At 40.5% G+C, this 25,247-nt stretch overlaps 1 protein-coding gene across 1 annotated transcript in view; it reads right to left on the bottom strand.

Annotated features, from left to right (window-relative positions):
* PKHD1 (PKHD1 ciliary IPT domain containing fibrocystin/polyductin) overlaps positions 1-25,247 on the bottom strand; it is a 453,280-nt gene that overhangs the window by 377,404 nt on the left and 50,629 nt on the right. The window contains exons 22-29 of the mRNA XM_034648265.1: positions 24,606-24,781; positions 21,647-21,785; positions 19,263-19,390; positions 16,878-17,062; positions 15,849-15,971; positions 14,194-14,299; positions 13,187-13,462; positions 248-378 (exon numbers count right to left, since the gene is read on the bottom strand). Of these exons, the coding sequence (XP_034504156.1) occupies positions 248-378; positions 13,187-13,462; positions 14,194-14,299; positions 15,849-15,971; positions 16,878-17,062; positions 19,263-19,390; positions 21,647-21,785; positions 24,606-24,781 (1,264 nt within the window). The remainder of the gene's footprint in view (positions 1-247; positions 379-13,186; positions 13,463-14,193; positions 14,300-15,848; positions 15,972-16,877; positions 17,063-19,262; positions 19,391-21,646; positions 21,786-24,605; positions 24,782-25,247) is intronic.

The raw sequence follows: 25,247 nt of genomic DNA on the forward strand, positions 1-25,247 counted from the left end.
CATTGAGAGTATGAACTGGGACTGCCTGGCTGTCTTCTTTTAAAAGAAATCAACTGATGTTAATTGCCAGCCCCACTGGTAGAGTCAGCCTCCCACTTTATTGCAACATAGGCAATATAAACAATATTAGCATACTCTCAAGATGAAAAGGTCGTGTTAGTTAATTAAGTTCTAAGAAAAGATTCATGAAAACCCTTACACTACATGTTAATAATGACCACCCACCCAGAGAGGAGATTCCACTTACTCTGGGTGGAACTTTGCATTGAATTCTTCGTGAATTGCTTGTGGTGATGTTGATGGCACAAGACCGAGATCCAAATAAAACCAGGCTCACATCTTCCAAACCAGAGCCTTGGATGGTGGCCCAGAGCCCTCCTGCAATAAAGAAAGCATTTTCAGAATGAATGAAGAGCCATACAGGGAGACGAAATTAAAATATGAAGCTCCTTAGTCAAAACACAAGTCCTGCTCAAACTGCAGAAAAAGACTGATGCTAAATATGAACTTGCCCTGAAGATTCAGAGCAAGACTACAATAGTCTTCAGAGGTAGAGAATAAAATTGAAGAAAAGAGCCAATTTACAATAGTAACATAAAAGATACAATATCTGAAAACAATGCTGACAAGAAATATTCAAGAACATGAAGAATTTGAAGAAAACTTTGAAATGCTACTGGGGAATTTAATAGATGGATTAAAACTTAAATTTAAAAAAAAAACTAAAATAAATGGGTAGAAAAAGTGAACCTCATGAAGCTGGCATATCTTTCTAAATAAACTGAAGCATCAATACAATCCCAATAAAAATACAAAGAGGATTTTTGATTTAAGACAAGCTGATTTTAAAATTTAAAAAAATAATAATATAAGCAATAGAGAGAACACAAAATTTCAAAAATAAGAGCAAAGGGGTCTTCTGCCAGACATTAAAATACCTTATAAAACAACTATAATTAAAATGTAAAAAAATGCAATAATAAAACACCCACATACAGACAGATCAATGAAACAGAACAGGAAGTTCAGAAATAAACCCAGAAAAGTAAGAGGCTAATGGAAATGATATGTGTCATTTCATATAAGTGAAAAATAGATGAATTTTTAATAAGTAAAATAAGTGAATAGTATTGAAAAAATTAAATCTGATCTCCTACCTCACATCCTCATTAAAATAAATTCCAAAGTGAACAAATATTTAAACTTTTATTTTAAAAAAAAAGGAAAGCATTAAAATAATGAGAAGCCAATATGGGAAAACTTTTATTTTTATATAATTTCAGAAATGGAAAGCCCATTCTAAGTAATTTATAAATCCCAAAGCCATAAAAGAAAGATTGATACACTTACTGCACAGACATGTCTTCAAAGGCAAGGGAAACAAAGGCAAAAATGAACTATTGGGACTTCATCAAGATAAAAAGCTTTTGCACAACAAAGGAAACAGTCAACAAAAGACAACCAACATAATGGGAGAAGATATTTGCAAATGACATTACAGATAAAGGGCAGATATCCAAGATCTATAAGGAACTTATTGAACCCAACACCCAAAGAGCAAAAAATCCAATCAAGAAATGGGCAGAAGTCATGAACAGACATTTCTGCAAAGACATCCAAGTGGCCAACAGACACATAGAAAAGTGCTCCACATCACTAGATATCAGGGAAATACAAATCAAAACCACAATGAGATAATACCTCACACCAGTCAGAATGGCTAAAATTAATAAGTCAGGAAATGACAGATGTTGGTGAGGATGTGGAGGAAAGGGAACACTCCTACATTGTTGGTGGGAATGCAAGCTGGTGCCGCCACTCTGGAAAACAGTATGGAGGTTCCTCAAAAAATTGAAAATAGAGCTACCCTACGACCCAGCAATTGCACTACTGGGTATTTACCCCAAAGATACAAATGTAGTGATCAAAAGGGGCACCTGCACCCCAATGTTTATAGCAGCAATGTCTACAATAGCCAAACTATGTAAAGAGCCCAGATGTCCATCAACAGATGAATGGATAAAGAAGATGTGGTGTATATATACAATGGAATATTACACAGCCATCAAAAAATGAAATCTTTCCATTTGCAATGACATGGATGGAACTAGAGGGTATTATGCTATGCGAAATAAGTCAGAGAAAGATAATTATCATATGATCTCACTGATATGTGGAATTTAAGCAACAAGGCAGAGGACCATAGGGGAAGAGAAGAAAAAAATGAAAGAAGACAAAACCAGAGAGGGAGACAAACCATAAGAGACCCTTAATCTCAGGAAACAAACTGAGGGTTGCTGGGAGGGTGGGGGATGGGGTTGCTGGGCGATGAACATTGGGGAGGGTATGTGTTATAGTGAGCACTGTGTGTTGTATAAGACTGATGAATCACAGACCTGTACCCCTGAAACAAATATTATATATTAATAATTTAAAAAATGAATTATAAAAACAGTAAACAAATAGACAAACATATAAAGGGCCTATATCTATAATAAATAAAAAAGCTCTTAAAATCAATAAGAAAGAAAAATAATCCAATTGAAAAAAAAGTGGGCTATGGAGATGAAAAGGTGACTGAAAAGAAAATACAATGCTTCTTAAACTTATGAAAAGATATTTAATTTCTCTCTTAGCAAAGTAAATGCAAAGTAAAACTACAATGAAATATTATTTTTCTTCCATTAAATAGGCAAATGACTTTTTGATATACTAACACACTGTGTTAGTAAGATGTGGTAAGTATATTGTCATATATATTGCTACACAGAGAATAAACTATAAAACATCTAAAGAGAATATTTTGGTATTATCAAAATTTTAAATGTACATAAACTCTTGACTCGGCAATTCCACTTCTAAGAAGTTATACTACTATTTTCACATATATGCAAAATGGAACAACAGTATATCCACATACAAAAGAATGAAGTTGGGGGTTGAAATTTTTCTCCCCCAAATTCATATTTTGAAGTCCTACCTGCCAATACTTCAAAAGGTGTCCTAATTTGGGAAGAGGGTCATTGCAGCTATAATCAGTTAAGACAAGATGAAGTCATTCTGGAGTGTGGGCCCCTAATCCAATATGACTAATACCCTCATAAAAAGGAATAATTTGGACACAGTAAAGATACTGGGAGAATACCAAGTAAAGATGAAAGAGGAGATCAGGTGATATTTCCACAAACCAAGGAACACCAAGACTGCCAGCAAATCACCAGAGGCTAAGGGAGAGGCATAAAACAGATTCTCCTTCATAGGCTGGTTCAGAAGGAATCAACTCAGTTGACAGCTTGATCCTTGACTTCCAGCCTCCAGAATTGTGAGACAATAAATTTCTGTTGTTTAAGCCATCCAATTTCTGGTACCTGGATAAGCAGCCCTAGAAAATTAATATAGACCCCTACCTCACACCATAAGCAAAAATTAAAATAAATCAAATACCTTGATGCAAAAGCTAAAACTATAAAATTCTCAGGAAAAAATATGCATAAATCTTAGGGATATTGGATTAGGCGACTGTTTCTTAGATATGACACCAAAAGTATAAGAGGGATCCCCCTTCTCCACATCCTTTCCAACATTTGTTGTTCCCTGCCTTGTCAATTTTTGCCATTCTAACTGGTGTAAGGTGGTATCTCAAGGTGGTTTTGATTTGAATTCCTGATGGCTAATGATTTTGAACATTTTTTCATGTGTCTGTTAGCCATTTGTATGTCTTCATTGGAAAAGTGTCTGTTCATATCTTCTGCCCATTTTTTTGATTTGATTATTTGTTTCACATGTATTGAGTTTGAGAAATTTTTTGTAGATCTTGGATACTAGTCTTTTATCTGTAGTGTCATTTGGAAATATCTTCTCCCATTCCGTGGGCTGCCTCTTAGTTTTTTTGACTGTCTCCTTGGCTGTGCAGAAGCTTTTTATCTTGATGAAGTCCTATGAGTTCATTTTTTCTTTTGTTTCTCTTGCCTTTGGAGATGTGTCATGAAAAAACTTGCTGTGGCCAATGTCAAAGAGGTTGCAGCCTATGTTCTCCTCTAGGATTTTGATGGATTCCTGTCTCACATCGAGGTCTTTCAACCACTTGGAGTTTATCTTTGTGTATGGTGTGAGAGAGTGGTCAAGTGAACAGGACAAACTAGACTTCATCAAAATTAAAAACCACAAACAATACTGCACAAACCATGAGAGAAGTGAGGAAGAGAAGAAAGGATTAGAGAAGATCTATAAAAACAACTACAAAACAAGTAGCAAAAAGGCGATGAATACGTACTTATCAGTAATTACTTTGAATATAAATGAACTAAATGCTCCAATCAAAAGGCCTAGGGTAAAAAATTGAGCTACCCTATGACCCAGCCATTGAACTACTGGGTGTTTACCCCAAAGATACAGACGCAGTGAAGAGAAGGGCCATATGCACCCCAATGTTCATAGCAGCAATGTCCACAATTTCTCTCATCTATGGAACATAAGAACTAGGAAGATCGGTAGGGGAAGAAAGGGATAAAGAAAGGGGGGTGATCAGGGGCGCCTGGGAAGTGCAGTCATTAAGCGTCTGCCTTCGACTCAGGGCGTGAACCCGGTGTTCCGGGGATCGAGTCCCACATCAGGCTCCTCCGCTGGGAGCCTGCAATTATATGGTTTCTCTCATCTATGGAACATAAGAACTAGGAAGATCGGTAGGGGAAGAAAGGGATAAAGAAAGGGGGGTGATCAGGGGCGCCTGGGAAGTGCAGTCATTAAGCGTCTGCCTTCGACTCAGGGCGTGAACCCGGTGTTCCGGGGATCGAGTCCCACATCAGGCTCCTCCGCTGGGAGCCTGCTTCTTCCTCTCCCACTCCCCTGCTGTGTTCCCTCTCTCGCTGGCTGTCTATCTCTGTCACATAAATAAATAAAATCTTTAAAAAATAATAATAAAAATTTAAAAAAAGAAAGGGGGGTAATCAGAAGGGGGAATGAAGCATGAGAAACTATGAACTCTAAGAAACAAACTGAGGGCTTCAGAGGGGAGGGGGGTGGGAGAATGGGATAGACTGGTGATGGGTAGTAAGGAGGCCTCGTATTGCAAGGTGCACTGGGTGTTATGCGCAACTAATGAATCATCGAACTTTACATTGGAATCTGGGGATGTACTGTATGGTGACTAACATAATATAATAAAAAAAAAATTTAAAAAAGAAAAAAGTCCTCGGGTAACGGAATGGATAAAAAAGTAAGACCATCTATATGTTCCTTACAAGAGACTCATTTCAGATCTAAAGACACATATAGATTGAAAGTGAAGGGATAGAGAAACATTTTCCATGCAAATGGATGTCAAAAGAAAGCTGGGATAGCAATACTTTTATTAGAAAAATAGACTTTAAGACAAAAACTGTAACAAGGGACAAAGAAGGACACTACATAATAATAAAGGGAACAATCCGACAAGAAGATATAACAATTGTAATTATTTATGCACCCGAAGATTTTTTGTTTTTCTTTTTTTGTTGTTCAAGAAATTTCTTAATGTATCTTCATTTTTTAAAATTCTTTTCTCAAAGAAAGAGAATAAAATTCTTTTTTTTTTTTTTTTTTTTTTTTTTTTTTTTTTTTTTTTTTTTTTTTGCTGTTCAGCTTATATGCTTTCCATCACCCTGTCTTCCAGATCACTGATACATTTTACTTAAGATGTTATATATGAACCTCATGGTAACCACAAACCCAAAACATATGATAGATACACAAAAAGTAAAGAGAAAGAAAGCCAAACAAAACACTATAGATACATATCAATTACAAAGAAAGAGAGCAAGAGAAGAAAGGAACAAAGAAAAACTACAAAACAACCAGAAAACAAATTTTAAAATATCTATCAATGATTACTTTGAATGTAAATGGCCTAAAAGCACTAATCAAAAGATAGAGTGGAAGAATGGATTAAAAAAAAAAAAAACAGGACCCATCTATATTCTGCCTACAGGAGACTTACCTCAGACCTAAAGACACACACAGACCAAAAGTGAAGGGATGGAAAAACATTCCCCATGCAAATGGAAGTAAAAAAAAAAAAAAAAAAAGCCAAGGTAACAATACTTATATCAGACAAAATAGCCTTCAAACAAAGACTGTAGTAAGAGACAAAGAAGGGCAATACATAATGATAAAGGGATCAATCCAACAAGAAGATACAACAATTGTAAATACCTATGAACCCAATACTGGAGCATCTAAATACATAAAGCAAATATTAATGGACATAAAAAGAGAAATTAATGGTAATACAATAACAGTAGGGGACTTTAATAGTTCACTTACATCAATGGACAGATCATGCTGACAGAAAACCAATAAGAAAACAATGTCTTTGAATGACACATTGGACCAGATGACATACAGATATATACAGAAAATTCTATCCAAAATCAACAGAATACACATTCTTTTCAAGTGCACATGGAACATTCTCCAGGACAGATCACACCTTAGGACATAAAGCAAGCCTCAATAAATTTAAGAAGATTGAAATCATACCATGAAACTTTTCTGACCACAATGGTATAAAACTAGAAATAAATCACATGAAAAAAAAATAGAAGAAACACAAACATATGGAGACTAAACAACATGATACTAAACAACCAATAAGTCAATGAAACAAAGAATAAATTAAAAAAAAATACATGGAGACAAATGAAAATGAAAACACAACAGTCCTGGGGTTCCTGGGTGGCTCAGTCATTAAGCATCTGCCTTAGGCTCAGGTCGTGATCCCAGGGTCCTGAGATCGAGCCCCTCACCGGGCTCCCTGCTCAGTGGGAAGCCTGCTTCTCCCTCTCCCACTCCCCCTGCTTGTGTTCCCTCTCTCACTGTCTCTCTCTGTCAAATAAATAAATAAAATGAAAGAAAGAAAGAAAGAAAGAAAGAAAGAAAGAAAGAAAGAAAGAAAGAAAGAGGAAACACAACAGTCCAAATCTCTGGGACACAGCCAAAGCAGTTCTCAGAGGGAAGTATATAGCAATACAGGCCTATGTCAAGAAACAAGAAAAAATTCAAACAATCTAGCTTTATGCCTAAAGGAACTTAAACAAAACCCAAGGTGAGTGGAAGGAAGAAAATGCTAAAGATCAGAGCAGAAATAAATGACATAGAAACTTAAAAAAAAAAAATCAATGAAACCAAGAGCTGATTCTTTGGATAGATAAACAAAATTGACAAATCCTTAGCCAGACTCATCATGAAAAAAAGAGAAAGGACCCAAATAAATAAAATCAGAAACAAGGAGGAGAAGTAACAACTGATACCATAGAAATACAAAGGATTATAAGACAATACCATGAAAAATCATATGCCAACAAGCTGGACAACCTAGAAAATACAGATAAATTCCTAGAAACATACGATCTTCTAAACTGAACCAGAAAGAAATAGAAAATCTAAATAGACTGATTACAAGTAACAAAATTGAATCCATAATAAAAAACTACCAAAAAAATAAAAGTCCACGACAAGATAGATTCACAAGCAAATTCTACCAGACATTTAAATAAGAGCTAATAGCTATTCTTCTCAAACTTTCCAGTATAGAAGAGGAAGGAAACCTTCCAAATATATTCTACAAAGCCATTATTGGAGTTTAATACGAAAACCTGATAAAGCTACCACAAAAAAAAACAAAACAAAAAACTACAGGCCAATATCCCTGATGAACATAGATGCAAAAATCTTCAACAAAATATTAGCAAACCACATACAACAATACAATAAAAAGATCATTCACCCCAATCAGGTGGGATTTATTCCTGGGGTGCAAGGAGAGTTCATTAGTCACAAATCAATGAACATCATACACCAGACCAACAAAATGAAGAATAAAAATCATATGATCATCTCAATAGATGCAGAAAAAACATTTGACAAGAATCAACATGATAAAAACTCTCAATGAAGTGGAGTAAGAGGGAACATGACTCAACATAATAAAAGCTATATACGAAAAACCCACAGCTAACATCATCCTCAATGGTGAAAAACTGAAAACTCTTCCTCTAAAGTCAGGAAGAAAACAAAGATGTCTGCTCTCGCCACTTTTACTCAACATAGTACTGGAAGTCCTAGCCACAGCAATCAGACAAGAGAAAGAAATAATAGGCGTCCATATTGGTAAAGAAGATAAACTGTCACTGTTCACAAACAACGTATTACTATAGTAGAAAATCCTTAAGATTCCACCAAAAAACAACTAGAAATAATAAACAAATGCAGTAAGTGGCAGGATACAAAATTAATAGACCTGAACGTGAGACTTGAAACCAGAAATTGGTAGCATTTCTATACACTAACAACAAAGTCACAGAAAGAAAAATTTTTAAAAAACAATACCATTTACAATTGCACCAGAAAGAATAAAATACCCAGGAATAAATTTAATAAAGAAGTGAAAGGCCTGTGCTCTGAAAACTATAAAACACCGATGGAAGAAACTGAAGATTACACAAATGGAAAGATATTCCATGCTCATAGATTGGAAGAATTAATATTGTCAAAATGTCCCTTTGAACCAAAACAATCTACAGATTCAATGCAATCCTTATCAAAATACCAATAGATTTTTTTTTTTTTACAAAACTAGAACAAATAATACTAAAATGTGTATGGAATCACAGACGACCCTGAATAGCCAAAGCAATCCTGAGAAGGAAACACAAAGCTAGAGGTATCACAATCCCAGATGCCAAGATATATTACAAAGCTGTAATAATCAAAATAGTATGGTACTGGCACACATACACACATACACACACACACACACACAAACAAAAACCACATAGATCAATGTAACAGGATAGAGATCCCAGAAACAAACCCGCATTTGGGAAAAGACAGTCTTTTCAATGAATGGTGCTGGGAAAACTGAACAGCTACATACAAAAGAATGAAACTGGACCCCTTTCTAACACCATACACAAAAGTAAAATCAAAATGGATTAAAGACCTAAACATGAGACTTGAAACCAAAAAATCCTAGAAGACAACATAATGGGACAGAAGGCAGCTACACTTGTGGTGAGCCTGGCATAATGTATAAACGTGCCAAATGTTGTACCCCTGAAACTAATATGACATTGTGTGCCAACTATACTCAAATTTTTAAAAAATACAATGCGATACCATTTCACACTCATCAAAATGGCTTCTAACAACAACAACAAACTTAAAAATAACAAGTGTTGGTGAGGATGTGGACAAGTTGGCACCCTCATATATTGCTGATGGGAATGCAAAATCATGCAGTTATTTTGGAAAAGTTCAACAGCTTCTCAATGTTAAACATAAAGTTACTACATGGCCCAGCAATTCCATTTCTAAGTATAAACCCAAGAGAACTGAAAATGTACATTCACACAAAACCTTGTACACAAACGTTCATAGCAGCATTATTCATAATAGCCAAAAAGTGGAAACACCTCTAATGTTCACCATGAGATGAAGAGATGAACAAAATATGGTCTATCTACATGATGGAATATTATTTAGCATAAAATGGAATGATGCATGCTACAACACAAATGAACCTTGAAAACACTATCCTAAGTAGAGAAGCCAGACACAAAAGGTCACATATTGTGTGATTCTTTTATACGAAATGTCTAGAATTAACAAACTCATTGATGCAGAAAATAGATTAGTAGTTTCCAGGGATCAGGAGAGGGGAGAAATAGGTAGTGACTCCTCATGGATAGAAAGCTTCTTTTCAAGGTGATGAAAATGTTCTAGAATTAGGTAGTGGTGAGGTTGCACCACTTTGTGAATACACGTATACTGAAAACCACAATGTACACTTTAAAGAAGTGAATTTTATGGTGTGGAAATTATATCTCAATTTTTTTTAATTTCAAAAAGAAGAAGACCTGAGCCAAAAAGAGAATGCCACCAAGGCAGCTCTATGTATTTCTAAGCTACACTGCCCTGGTCCAGCCCAACAGTGTTGCATCCCTGGATGACAATAATAGCATCCTAATTGGTCTCCCTGGTTCCCCCTTCGCTTGCCTATAGAATATTCTCACAGAGCAGCCTAAGGCAGATTGTGTTGCTTTTTCACTGAAAATCCTCCAGCAGCCCACATCTCACTTAGATTAGGGCCAGTAACCTTTCATCGTCCCCAGAGCCATCTGACCTGCTCCCAGTCATCACCTACCCCTCTCTCGCCCTCAAGCTTTTTCAGCCACAGCAACTTCCTTGCTCCTCCTAGAAGAAGATGAGCTCATTCTGTCTTAAGATTTTATCATTAGGCATTCTCTTTGCCTAGAACTCTCTTCTCCAAGATAACCCCAGGACTCATTCATTGATGTCATCCATGTCTCCACTCTCCAGTGCCACCATGTCACTCCTCCAAAGCCAGTGACCATCTATCACAGCCACCACCCCTCTCCCACTCTTTCCCTGCTTGATTTTTCTCTTACACACTTCCCATCACCTCTACAAGAACAGGGACTTTAATTGACTGTATCCCCAGCACTATTAGAGCCTGGCACAGTTAAGAGCTAAATCAATTGTTATCATTGTTACCGTTGGTGCTAATAATTAAAAGTTGCAGAGGAGATGAGACTGCGCCAATCCCCTTGAAAGCTGCCTCACAAGGATCCATGCCTATGGAGAAGGCAACTCTATCTCAGCACAGAAATGGGCCAAGGAAATACATAAGACAAAGCCAAGACTTCCCTCAAAAACTCTTTCAAGGAGCACCTGGGCGGCTCAGTCAGTTAAGCTGCCAACTCTTGATTTTGGCTGAGGTCATGATCAAGCCCCATGTCAGGCTCCGCACTCAGCAGGGAGCCTGCCTGAGGCTTCTCTCTTTCCCTCTCTCTCTGCCCCTCCCCCTGCTCACACTCTCTAACTCTCAAAAAAAAAAAAAAAAAAAAAAAAAAAAAAAAAACCTCTTTCAAGAGTGCTTCTGCATATGGGCAAGTGGTGATTTCGAACGTCATTGATTACACTGCTTTACGTATTCATTACATATAAAACTATTCCATAAATTCTTTGCTGGTAGGCCTCGATCTGGTTCTCTTTAAACTCCCCATAGCAGCATTTCTCAAACTGTACTATGCACAGAAATTGCCTGAGGATCCTGTTAAAGTGCAAATTGATTCTGGAGGTCTGGGGTGCAGCCTGAGACTCTGCGTTTCTAACAAGCTCTTGGATGATGCGGACACCACTGGTCCAGAACCACGCTTTGAGTGCCAAGACCTCCAGCATCTAGCACAGGGCTTTATAATGTTGATTGATTGATTGATTGATTGACACTGGTTGTTGATACTAGATAGGCAGCAGGGCAGAGGGAGGGTTAATAGGGAGAGTTTATAGCCAGTAATTAGGAAAGTAGGAATAGACAGTCTCTTGCTCCTTCCATTTTCCCTTAGTCTTACTAAAAGCTCACCTGCACCCATCAGACACTCCCCTTCTGAGTGTTCCATTTTTACTAAAGTATAGAGGGATGATACACAATCCTTCCAGACAAATCCTTGCACTACGCATCGCTGGTACAGCATGCCCTGATAGGTGACAACTCATCCTGCTTTGCCTGGGACTTTCCGAGTTTTAGCACTAAGAGTCCCACGTCTTCATTTTAAAACTGTTTAAGTCTCATGTCCTGGGAAACCCCTCATTCCCAAGAAAACAGGACAGTTGGCCACCCTGCCTGTGCAGAGCGCTCTGCAGAGGGGAAGTGAAGATGACAAGGTCCCATGTCTGCACTCGAGGCATGTGCAATCCAGCTGGGGGGGGGCGGTGGAGAGGAGCTGAAGCAGGTTTGTATGACCTGAACTGCAAAGCCAACCTTCTAAGAAGATCAAAGCCCCTTATAAATCTCAGAAGAAGACACTATTTTAGGCCCTAAATTCAAACCAATAATTATTGAGTCCATAGAGAATATGATCTTTCACCCCAAACACCCTATATCACCTGGCCCTTGCCTGAAACCACTGAGAAATAAGAGAAAGCTTGCTCTGTTTTTGTGCAGAGATGAGGCAGGGTGGGCCTCATAATTCACTCTGCTAGGCAAAGTCAAGTCAGAAGTGAGCTGTTCCTTTGAGCAATGAGTCTGTGGCAGGAAATGCTGCTTGAAAAAAATGTTCTAAGTCACAGTACTTTGACCAAGAGAATAAACAATGACAAAAGTCCAAGACATTAAGGCAAGTAGCTTTATGCTCTAAAAATCATATATTAATACACATGAGGGTTCCTGACATTCTTACAATCTGGCTGGGCTATTTTTAACTGGTTGTGCCCCTCAGAAGGCATGGAGAGAACCTTGGTTTCCATGGCACTAACCTACAATCCATGAAGTCAATGTCAGTAAGACCCACTGCCTTCTGTCTACCCCCTGCTTAAATAGTAGTTAGCTTTGCATGCTAGCCAAGTACCCAATCGTACATCAGTCCACAAACATTTGTGAATATAAGGCCTGTGTTTCGTATTTGCAAATATTTTTACTTTTCAAGGTCCCTTCCCACCTGTTGGCTCATTTTAATCTCACACCCAAGAAGGAAGCTTGTGAGTTAGGCATCATTAGGCCCGCTGCACCGCTAAGACAGCAGGGCAGCATAGAAGAAGCAGGAGGCTGAGCTTCTGAAAATCCCAGTTGGCATCAAGCTCTACCTCTTCCCTTTGGAAAGCCTTGGACAAGTCACTCTTCTTCGAGCCACCATAATCTCATCTAAAAAAGTGGATAATAATACCATCTTTGGGGCAGCTCTAGGCATTTAGGGAATGTGACTGCCCAGGTGAGGTACTCAAAAAATGATACTGCACCCATCATCATCATTATTAGGATACTGCATCCCATAAAAGTAACCAAAACTCCTAAGGTCACACATCTGACCTGGACAAAAACCCAGGCGCATGTCTTAACTCTCAATCTAGTGTTGTTTCCATCAGGCCAAACTGTCCTAGCGACTCAGTGATTGACCCAGTTATGCCTGACACCCTCAGCCAACTATGATCCTTTATGTGACAAGTGACTTCATTTAAGGGCTCAAAAGTCAGTAGATCATTAGAAAAAAAATGCTCATGACAGAAAACAAAAAGCAGTGAATCATAGGGGCTATGGAATTTATCACATGACAGGATAGGATTCCTGCATATCGGCAAGCATGCTAGCTTCAGAGGGTCAGATAGATGCAAGGTGGGGTGCTCCCCGGATTACCAATCTCTGCAGCTCTGGAAGGCTCCACAGCATCCAGTCTGGGCTCCACGTTTAGGAAGAGTGCTTCTCCACTGGCGTTGATGGCACGACCAGAAGGCCTCACCACCATGGAGAGCCGATGCTTTCCAACGGGCAGCAGGTCTGTCTGACAGACCACATTTGTTTGGTTTGAGAAAAGAACTTGGCAAATTGTTTTGTTCACCATAACCTCCACAGCCTGGGGATCACCAGAGAAACTAGTTCCGAAAATATAAACCAGTAGGTCGATGTCACCATCTTAAAGGAGGACAAAAAAATGAAAGAACAAAGTCATCTCCCAGTGATAGAACTCCACTTAAGAGAACTCTGTCTAATGTTGAATGCTCATTTCTTCTCACCTTCCCCTCCCAAAATTCAAGGAGTTGAATGCTGACTCAACTATTGGGCGTCTATATTTACTATTGCAGTGTACAGCCCCCATCTGAAGTATTCTCAAACTAGGAATAAGAGATCACTAGTCAACTTTAAAAAATGAAAAAAAAAATCAAAATGAACAACATTTCAAAACAACGGACAAAGAGAATAAAATATTTTACGTCATCAAAACTCCACCAGTCTCGGGGCGCCTGGGTGGCTCTGTCGGTTAAGTGTCTGACTCTTGGTTTTGGCTCAGGTCATGATCTCAGGGTTGTAAGACTGGGCCCCATGTTGGGCTCCATGCTCAGCATGGAGCCTGCTTGGGATTCTCTCTCTCTCTTCCCCTGCTCATGCATGTACTCTCTCTCAAAAAAACAAAAAACAAAACAAAAAAAACCCCACAAACAAAATAACACCTCCACCTGTCTCCACTTCAAACCATAACCATATCATTTAGATTGAACAAAAAATACACTTTCTGCAGCATCACTCAACATTCACCCCATGAATTGATGCACCTTCTGTCCACCCATAACCAGGTACATGGCCTCTAGCAAATCAATCTGAGTCTGAAGTTCATGACTATCTCAATGTCAATTCACAAATCTTACCAAGGGAATACCACACAGAGTGGACCTGGGGAGTTGACCCTTCAAGGTACTGGAAAGAACAGGAACCTGAGCAATGAGCTGGTATGTCATTCACTCGCACAGCCACCTGAAAGAAAGGCAGAAGAATTAAAGGTAAATGTGTGCATTTCATATGCTCAAGAGTATTCAGAAAGCACTTGTGAAATTTGCCCAAATTAACATGTTTAATGACTCATTTTTTTTAAAATGATTTTTTATTATATTATGTTAGTCACCATACAGTACATCCCCGGATTCCGATGCAAAGTTCGATGCTTCATTAGTTGCGTTTAACACCCAGTGCACCATGCAATACGTGCCCTCCTTACCACCCATCACCAGTCTATCCCATTCCCCCACCCCCCTCCCCTCTGAAGTCCTCAGTTTGTTTCTCATAGTCCATAGTCTCTCATGTTTCATTCCCCCCTTCTGATTACCCCCCCTTTCTTTATCCCTTTCTTCCCCTACCAATCATCCTAGTTCTTATGTTCCATAGATGAAGGAAATCATATGATAATTCAATGACTCATTGCTTTTTCTTTCTTCTGTTTCTCAGTAACAAATCCTAATGAATGGTTCAAAACATGTTAGGTTTTCTTAAAATGGTGGTCGTTATGCTGAAACCTAACATTTCTACAATCAAATATGCTAAATCTTGAGTAAATTTCCTCTCTGTGGTAAATTTAATAAAATTCAAACTGCCCAAGGACTTTTTATCACTCTAGATTATGTTCAACTGGATACGTGTGAAAAGTCCTTTCTTTGCTGGTACATGCCAACAAAGTACGCCCTTTCCTTCCATTGTACTACGTGGTTACAGAACTGGAAAACTGCATACTTGGGCATTTGGTTTGGGGTCTTCTTGTCCCAGAATGTTCTATAGGTTCCCAATAAGAGACTACATGACTCTTCCTCTCACTGTTAGTAATGTTAATCTGGCAGAACTGTACAATACTTGGAGATGGGGAAGGTGAAAAAAATAGGACTTGTGTGATGCTCTACATATAAAATATGCATTAAAAGCACACACTTTATTTATAATACTGTTTGCTTATGGAGTGAGGGGGTGTGGGGATGGCATGAAGGCACAGAGGATAAAGAACAATTTTCTCTCTAATGTTTTCTTTTATTTATAAACACACAAAAAACATAATCTATCAAAATGCTGGCAATTACTAACCTTTGGTTTGGATACCCAGGTGTTGGTTACATTATTCTTTATATTTTTCACATTTTAAAATTTTTCTCAAATTAAAAGCAGATGACTTATAACAGGGATATGGGCAGATGGGAAAGATAAAAAGACATTTTAAAGAGAAAAGGCACTGACTTAGCTCACTTACATTCTAGCGCCACTGTGTGGAGGTAATAAATCCTATGTAGCTATAGACGTTCTCCATTTTTGGCACCGTAATAACAGCATCGATAATTATAATAACAGGATGCTGTGTTTACAAAGCGCTTCTATTTTCGAAGTGCTTTTCATGCACTGCTGAAGTAGAAAGAGGACAGGCATAATTGTCTCTGTTTTATGGATTGGAAAACTGATCCTTGAAACCGATCCACGTTACACATCAGGGAGGAGCTGAGACACTTGGAACTGGTACTTGCACTCTGGGTGGCCCATCCACTCTCACCTGAGTGTGCTGGTTGGCGGTAACCAACATGTCTCCAAACACGGGTCCAAGAAAAACTCCACCATCATACACCACACGCGTGGTTGCCTCAGGGTTCACTCCAGTTAGATTTTCATCAGAGACCTGAGATGGTTACATTTCTGGTGAGTTCTGTCATGGAACAGACGTCTAATCTAAGAGAAGTCTAAATCTCATGATAAAGGGTCTTTTCACATTTTATTTAAGATAACCAGATAGCTAGAAAGGGAAGATGGGGTGGCAGGGGGGTGAAGTCTAGAAACCTAACTGTAAGTAACAGCTAATGAAAGCCCCAGTAGACTAGAGGTTTATTTATGTGCAAGTAGAGTTGCCAAAAAAGGCACAAAAAAACAATCTTCTCTTTCTTGTCTTGAGATATTTTGTTTCGATGTGCTTTTCTATTTCATATGTTTGCAATCCAAAATAATAAAATAAAAGGTAAGGGGAAAAGTGCTATGAGAGGACTCTCATCTGTCCTCCATCTCCACCCCAGTATTTGGTTTGAAAACCAGATGACCCACAATACCATATAACGGGGATAAAATTTTATCTTGGGTTTCATTTTATAATAACCAAATGCTAGATGATCATTAGATTATTTTTTTAAACCCTAAATATGCAAGAGCATCTGGTTTTGTCATTATCCAGAGACAGCAAATCCTTTTCGAAACTTCCTTCTGCTGTGCCATCTGCCTCCATGATAATCTAAGTCAATCACATCTGCTTAAATTATCCAATAACAGATGTAGAATTATTGTATGGTGGACACTGACCAACAACTTCTACCTACACTGAGTTAGGGAAGGAGACGTTGGGTTTAAATGGTTTTATCCGCAATATAATGTATGAGATACAAAACACATCTTGAAAATTTCCCAAAAGAAGATCACTGAACCCTTTTACTTAAATATTCCAACAAAATTAATAATTCATGAAAGTTTTCACTCACGTAATTCTGATTTCTTTTTTTTTACAAAATTGCTCCCAAATCCACACCACTACCATACATACCCTAATGAAATTGGGCAAATCTCCAACTTGGGTGGACCAGGAGAGGGTCCACACATGTTCGTAGCAAGACTTTAGATCCTCTTTTACAGTGAGGTCACTGACATTGAGGTACCTGGATGTAAAGTTATCAGCATTGTTCTGTAAGAGCTTGAGAAGGTGACTAGCTGATATATGCACAGGGACATCTGTGGGACAAGGTTTTGATATAAAAAATACAAGATACTAATTAGTCCATTGCATGGGGTGTCCTCTTTACAATAACAGAGAATAAATATCAAGATGCCCACTAATTATACAGGAGACCCTCAAGTTCAAAATATGTCTTCAAGAGAAACCCCAGCCCAGTTAACCATGTGTTTCCTAAGGCAAATAAAAGTAGATGCCTACTTTTTTATATTGTGATACCTTTAATCAGTATCCTATCTGATAGCAAGCAGAGAGCATAGTCACATCAGACAAAACCATCCCCACGGTCAACTCCAAATATACACTCCAGACACCCTGGTAATGCCTGAAAGCCTAATTAAATAGTGGGTTTTCCCTGGAAAAATTTAGCTGGCCCTGTGAACAGAGAAAAGTTGGCCACCTTTCACAGGGAGTGGGGGAGGCACATAGCAGCTGACACCCATAAAAACTTAGCCAACCCAGCTGAGGAATGCTGGCATTGAACTTTGGTTTCTCTATTAGAATTCTTTTAAGCCCAACCACCTGCTTTCCCATTCCACATCCCCACAGAGAAATAACAGCGCTCTGTGCTTAAGCCCTGCTCGTGTTTGAACCCTGGTTCTTGCTTTACCAAAAGTTTCCATTTCATTAGCTACTCCCAAAAACCCTGTGAGGTAGACCACTTAGGTATCCTAATGCCTGCTTTAGAGATGAAGAAAATGAGACCCAGTGAGATTCAGAAGCTTTTCAACCAAGCGAGATGGGTTTACACTTAACCTAGAATGCCTTTCAGCTCCTCAAGGGTCTTCCTCTTGAATTCCACATGGCCTAGGAGTGTCAGGAAAATACCGCTGTATTTCTAAAGTGCAAACAAAATTCTCCTCCTTTTAAAAAATGCTGTTCTACATTTAAATCATTTGAGGCCATTACCATTTCCAAAGGCCAGGTTAAGGCTGACTTTCCTGGATTGTTTGGCAGTGGTGTCTAGAGCATTGTAACAGAACATGGTGGCAGGAAGCACACTACTGACAGCCTGCAGCTCATGAGAAGGGAAGCATGACGCAGGGATGAACTTCATAGACACAGGGCACTGTTGACCCTTACTCACCCATTTATCAGACTCCAATAGCCCACGGCCTTCAGTTTGTCCTAAGTGGCCCTATTAGAGTAAAAACACCACTCCTCCCACCCAAGAAGATTCTTGCAAGCTGAGCCATCTTTCTCCTTGGGAGGGCAGAAGACTTTTGGACCACGTGCCAATTTTTGTACAGCCACACTTCAACTCTCCTGAGCCTCCCTTCTGATTCTCCTAGGGCTTTACCAAATCAATAGGGTCATCACTTCTATTGCCTATCCTTTGTGAAATGTGTATATTCTTAAGGATTTAGAAAAGGTTCCATGCCAATTACATCTGAAAGGTCTTTCTACATTGTTATGACCACTAAAATTCTCAATAGCATATGGTGTCACCATGGTGTTTAACTCAGAAAGACCATGGCTACCATGGAATTTGGCCTAGGAAACTCTAGAGAGAATAGGACTGACCTGATAATCAAATACCCGAGTTCACATCCAGACCCTGCCATCAACTGTATAACCTCTGGGCACGCTCCAGTATACTGGGCTCAATGGTGGCCTTCAGAAAGATATGTCAATGTCCTAATCCCTGGAACTTATGACTATCTCCGTAAGGCAGGAGAGTGTATATTGCCTTATATTGTAGAAGATGTGGTTAAGAATCTTGAGAGGAAGAGTGTATCCTGGGTTATCCAGGTAGGCCCTAAATGCAATCATACGCATCCTTGTAAGAGAGAGACAGAGGAGGTTTTGAGACACAAGAGGAAGAAACAATGAGACCACGGCAGCAGGAGTGGGAGAGACGTGGCCATGGAATATGGGCAGCCACCAGAAGCTGGAAGATCTGAGAGAACAGCTTTCTGTTGTTCTAACCCACCAAGGCTGCGGTGATTTGTTACGAGAGCCCCGGGAAGCTAATCCACTCAGTTTCCACATCCACAAAATTTAAAAGTTGGGATCGTTTTAACAATAATACAGCATTGGTATTGTCCAGATCTTTAATTTTAAGACCACTTTCACACGCTGGAAAATAAATAGCTTTAAGACTGTCACCCTGCCTGACAATCTCTCAGGATGCTGTTTGCCTGGGAATGCCCCTAAAAATGGAAATGAGACATTGGTGCACTCCAATTGCCCCTTTACCAGGAATCACTGTCGTAGGAAGTTGGATGCGAAAGTATCCTCCTAAAGGTGGACTTGTCCTCTGTATCCTCTGTGTTGTCACCTGGACCAACCTGGATCCTTCTTCTCCTCCTTCAGTGGGCACAGAGCTGTGGCATGTCAAAAACAAAGCCTTAACCACAGTAACCATCCAGAAGTGCCACTCTACACAGAACTTCACTCCATCTCAAAGACCATACAGTCGGCCATGTTTCCAGGACACAATTTCAACCTCCCAAATATTGGATATCCCTGTCCCATCACAGCAGAGAAGTTCAGTGTAAATACTAGGATTCCTTTTTTTTAAGGTTTTATTTATTTATCTGAGACAGAGAGAGAGAGAGAGAGGGCACAAGCAGAGGGGAGGGGCAGAGGGAGAAGCAGACTCCCCAATGAGCAGGGAGCCCGATGCGGGACTTAATCCCAGGACCCTGAGCCAAAGGCAGACACTTAATCAACTGAGCCACCCAGGAGCCCCAAATATTAGGATCTTACAAAATGTTCCACCCTGCCCCTGCACTGATTCTGGGCCCACAGGAACCCAGAGTAAAAAGTGATGACTCTGGCCTCCACAGCTCTGGCCCTGAAGCACAGAGTGGACAGAGAACTTGGTATTTTCTAACCCATTCACATCATCAAGTGAGGAGTCAGTGCCCTGTTCCACAGATGCTTCCCCCCACTCTGTATCCCCATCTGAAACACAGGCCTCTCCTTCCAGCAACTTTCTAGCTGGTGCCTGTGTACAAATATACTGCCTGCCTAATCTTGCTTTTAATCAAATAAATTATTATTTTAGTCAAATAAATCATGACATACTGTGAGATGGAATATCGCTCAGCCAATTAAATCATATTTTAGAAAAAATCATACCATTCCCCATCAATTATAGGGGGAAATACTCAATTTATACCATTAGGTGAAATGGGCATGTTGCCAAATATAGTGTGTAATATATGGTCCCAATTTGAGGTTTAAAAAGTACATATGTATACCTTATATACTTTATATATGTACACTTTAAAATGTGTATACATGTATATGTATACAACAACTGCTTAGGGAAAAGGGAGCTAGAATATGGATCTGACATGTCAGTAAAAGTTACCTCCGAGCGGAGGGATTATGAGTGACTTTTTATCTTCTTCTAAGTCTTTTTCTGTATTTTCCAAATTTTCCACAATGAACATATATGATCTTTATCAATACTATTTAAGAACAGCATGCTGGCATACATAAATACAGCTCTAGAGAAACAGAGTGCTACTGTGTCAGGGGACGAAGCTAGCAGAGTCTGGTCCAAGGGGCTCCTGTCTTGCTGAGGCAGGAGGCTTCCAGAAGGAGTGAAAGTATTTGAGGAAATATCAGAAAGGAAGGTTGCCAGGACCATTCTATTGTAGACGGGTTCAGAGTAACCCAAGTCAGCCCCTAGCATTTCTGAGTTAAAGCTTTGGCACTTGGAATGCAGGACTGCAGGCTGGCTAATACGGCAACCCCCCTCCACCACCTCGGCTCCTTTACTCCTTGATTCTATTGATGGTTTGCATGTCTTTCCCACCCAGTGGGCCATGGAACACTAAGTCAAGGAGAGTAGCCCACAGATCAAGCTCTCTGCACCTGCCTTTTATACACCATCCCAAGCATGGTATGAGTAGAACTCATCTTGGAACATGTTAGAAAAAGATGGAAAGAAAAATGTTAAAGGCAGAGTATCTCAATTCTTTCATCCTATTGGGGTTTAAGTAAAAAATGAAAAGGACGAATGAGAGCACATGTGTTCCAGGAGTTGGGGAGAACCTGATCCTTAGTTATTGCTTTATAAACCCTGGCTGGACTCTGTTGACCATTAAGAAGCAGCAATGCTTATGGGCCTCTAGTGCCATCTGGTGGTAAGTTGTTAGAAACAGTTGTTTTTGTTCCTTCGAGTATTTCAGTTCACCTGGAAAGATTCCAGTAAGAGAAATATATGGGAAATGGAATGAGGGAAGTAAACTGAAAACAGTGGTAACGAGAAGCTCTGAACAGCATAAAAATACAACTACTTAAAAACAAATTCACTAGACACTAGTTCTCAAAGCGTCGTCCCCAGACCAGTAGAATCAGCATTGTCTGGGAGCTCATTAGAAATGCAAATTCTCGGGCCTGGCCTCAATCCTACTGAGTTAGAGAGGGAGTGGTAAGAGCCCAGCAATCTATGTTTTAATAAAACTTTCCGAGTGAGTCTGTTGCTGCCTTCCTAAGACTGAGAACCATGGTTTTAAGCAACAAGTCAGGTAGCTCTTCCTGATAAAAGTCCCACCTCTGTCTGTGTCCCCAAAGGCCAACTGACAGTCCTAAAGAGGGACGAGTGAGCAAAGACCACTCCCTACCTTGCAGTGATGAGTGGGAGCTCCCGGCCACACTCCACCAACGAGAAGCTTACATTGTAGACTGGAGGGGATCCCACTACACAGAGTGACTCCACCAGATTCCCACCTGGGCGAGCTGTTCTGGAATCTGCTTGAGAAACTAGAGACCAATGATCCTATCATTAACAAGCAACAGGTGTCTGGTGGAAAATCCCAGGGGCATATGCTGAGTTATTTATATCTCAGCCCCCACTTCAAGCAGAGATTCCCACCTGTCTGCCACTATGAAAAGCAAAGGAAGAGGAGGCAGGAGGACCCGGCTTCAGACCAAAAGGAAAATATAAGGTCATGGTTTAGGGAGACAAACACTAATTCCATAGCAAAACCCCTCGCTAGGCAAACTCCCTCCCGATGCTATGCGAGGCACCCCCACACAGAGAATCTACTGCAGCATGGACTGCTACCCCTTCCCCCTTTCCTCCCCAAGGCCCCTGGCAACTCTGGGAATGCACAGCTGATCCTCTTCAGGAACAAGGGGTGCACAGGCGCCTCCTAGAGATATATGAGCGCTCATCCACAGAGCGGGGAAGGCATGTGCGCAGAAACAGGGCAAGCTTTCTTTTTTCCTTTTTTCTTTTTTTAAAGGGACTTAGCAGATGTCATTAAGGTTACTCATCATCTGATTTTTTTTTAATTTATTTAACAGAGAGGGAACACAAGCAAGGGGAGTGTGAGAGGGAGAAGCAGGCTTCCTGCCGAGCAGGGAGCCGGATGTAGGGCTCAATCCCAGGACCCTGGGATCATGACCTGAGCTGAAGGCAGACACTTAACGGCTGAGCCATCCAGGCACCCCAACAGTGCAAGCTTTCAAACCGGCTGCTGATCAAATCCTGATTTCTCACTTCCATTAGGTAACCGTTTGGCTGATCAACATAACCTCTCTGTTTCCTCATTTGTGATGTGGGAATCATAACACAATACTCTGCATGGCAGAGAGAGTTTAGTGGGATGGCAAATTCAAAATGACCAGCACAATATATTTTAATATCCTCTTCCCCTGGGTAAGGGACACACCTTCCCCAAGACTGTAATCGGAACAGTGGACGGTGTAAAGGCAGCATCTTTGCACATCCCCTGTTTATTTAGCACAATACCAGGCACCCAGTAGGTGCTCAATAAATGCTTATTTGCTCAGCTGGGTACAGAGTCATTGAAGGCTTGGCTCTGGTGTCCAGATTCCAATGTTCCCCTCATCTCAGATGTGTGATTTGGGACAAGCTACTCAACCCCTCTTAGTTTTGGTTTCCTCATCTATAGAGCAGAGATAATAGGACCACTTCAGGGGCTTCTGAGATCTCAGGGAGAAGTAAGTGGTAGGCACCACTAGGTAAAAGGAAATTTCCTAGAGGAGATTAGGTGAGAGAATATAAAGTGTGAAGCTAATCAGATAAATCTCAACTAACTATGACTATCAGGCCTGATTTTGTAGGGTTCATCTTGCCATTAACTAATCCTCAAAGCAAAGTCGTCGCCAGCAGGGAAACTAGACAAAGTGGGAAGGAGGCTGTTTCACCCAAGCCACCCCTCCCTCCCTCACCCTCACCTAGATGGTTCCACATACTGGAACATTTGGTGGCTAAAGGGTGGGGGCAGTGAGCAGGGGCTCTGGCTCCTGGGCTTCGGGGGTGGAGAGAATGGAAACAGAATTGATCACCTAGTCCTGAGTTCCCAGTCAATGGTTCAAGTGTGTGAAATATTGATCTTCTCAGGACTCCAGGAATCTGGACAGTGCTTGGTGGGGGGCACCAAAGGGCCCAACCAGTTGTCTTGGGCCCCAAGAAATTCAAATGGTTGTCCCAGCACACCATTTGAATATTATCATCTAAGTGTGCCATAACATGAACAAGGTTTAAAATCAGTAATAGCTCAGCTCAGATGCCTAAAACACTTACACGGGTGAAACAGATAAGAGATAGAATTGTGATGAGTATCCTAGAATGATGAAATCTCAAAGCCAAAAGTGAGTCTTCTTGCCACCCACCTCCAAGCTCTCCTGCCCTCAGCTCTATAACTTTCAGACAAAAGACTATAAAGGGAAAAGGGAAAGTGAGCAAAAGTTGGAAGCCTTGAAGCCCCAGGGGATAGACTGCACCATTCTGTTTTGGCCATGGGCTTCTCTTCCCCTGTGTGCCCATCATACTTGGCCAGCCTTTGTAGGACCCGTAATGAGCTCTTTGTCCATAAGACTCATGGACAAGCAAAGCCAGGGGAGGCCTCTGTGCCTAAGGGAGATCAAGGGGGACTTCCTGGAGGAAAGGGCCAGGCTTGAACTCTGAATGGTGAGTAGGAGGAATATGGATAGGCAGAAAGCAGGACAAGCCTATTCTCATGAGGACATGGTTACTCGATCACTTTTCTGAGTCTGCCTTAAATGCATAGATGAGCTGCTGAAGGTCTCATTTACAGGGCCAGGTATTGCCTTGTTCCTTCCAGCACTTTGCATGACAGATATTAATTCATGGACAATTGGAGAAATCCTGCTGGCCTAACAATAATAATGGTAATAGTAATAACAACTGTTTATATTTATTGAGCACCTACCATGGTCCAGGACCTGTAATGACTTAATTACATGCTATACTTCAATTAACCTTCACAGTAATTCAATGAGATGGGTCCCTGATTATGCCCATTTTACAGATGAGGAAACCAAGGCTTCTCAGCATGAAAGTGGTAAAATTGAGGTAAGAGCACAGAAGTGAGCGCAAGCATTGGATAAAAAGGGGGGAGGGAATTAGCAAGAGAGATAGAGAGACCAAGCGCACACAATCCCAAACCCATCTTCTTTCCAGAACCAAGGCAGACAAGATGGCGAATCACCTGTTTCCTCTGCATTAAAAGAAGAACCACCCCTAGCAGAAAAATTTGAGGTCAGCATTTGATAGACAGGCCCCTTGACGAGAGCAGATGCAATCATCACCTGTTATGTTCGTGTCTGCGATAATAATTTCATCCACATAGAACTGCCCTGTCTCCTGAGACAGAGGGAAGAGGTCAATCCGATGAACCAGCACAGGGGAGTTTGCCAGAGGCGGCTGGAGATACACTGAACGACGCACACAAGTCTCCCAGAGGTCAGTGCAAGTGAACCGCCAGCTGAAAAACAAGCCCACAGCAGAAATGGACCTCTCCATGTGCCCCTGCAGCCCCTTCCTGAAGAGCCAAGTTCACCACCTTGGGGGCCTGTGGCCTGTGCAGTCGGGAGAGACACCTCAAGAACCCCTGCACCCCAAGAGCCCTGTGTGCCCTGGGTACAGGCATCCCATCCAAGACAGGCTCAGTTAGGCTTGTGGTATCATACAAGTGAGTCACATTTCAAGGCAATCATTCGCTCATGACACTCAATGTCATCAGCATTTTCAGACGACAGTATTAATTATGTATCTCAAGCAGGTCGTATGTTAGGCTCTAAGCACAGAGAAGAGTAATACTCCTGGACTCACTCAGGTTTAAGACCACTTAACAAAACCCATAAGACCTACATGGAAAGCACACCAAATCAAGGGGTCAAGATGCCTGAGTTTTGTCGCAGAGTCTTTGTCTATTTGCTGTATAAATTTTG

The sequence above is a fragment of the Ailuropoda melanoleuca genome, chromosome 19, assembly GCF_002007445.2.
Source record: "Ailuropoda melanoleuca isolate Jingjing chromosome 19, ASM200744v2, whole genome shotgun sequence".
In the NCBI taxonomy this organism is placed as follows: domain Eukaryota; kingdom Metazoa; phylum Chordata; class Mammalia; order Carnivora; family Ursidae; genus Ailuropoda; species Ailuropoda melanoleuca.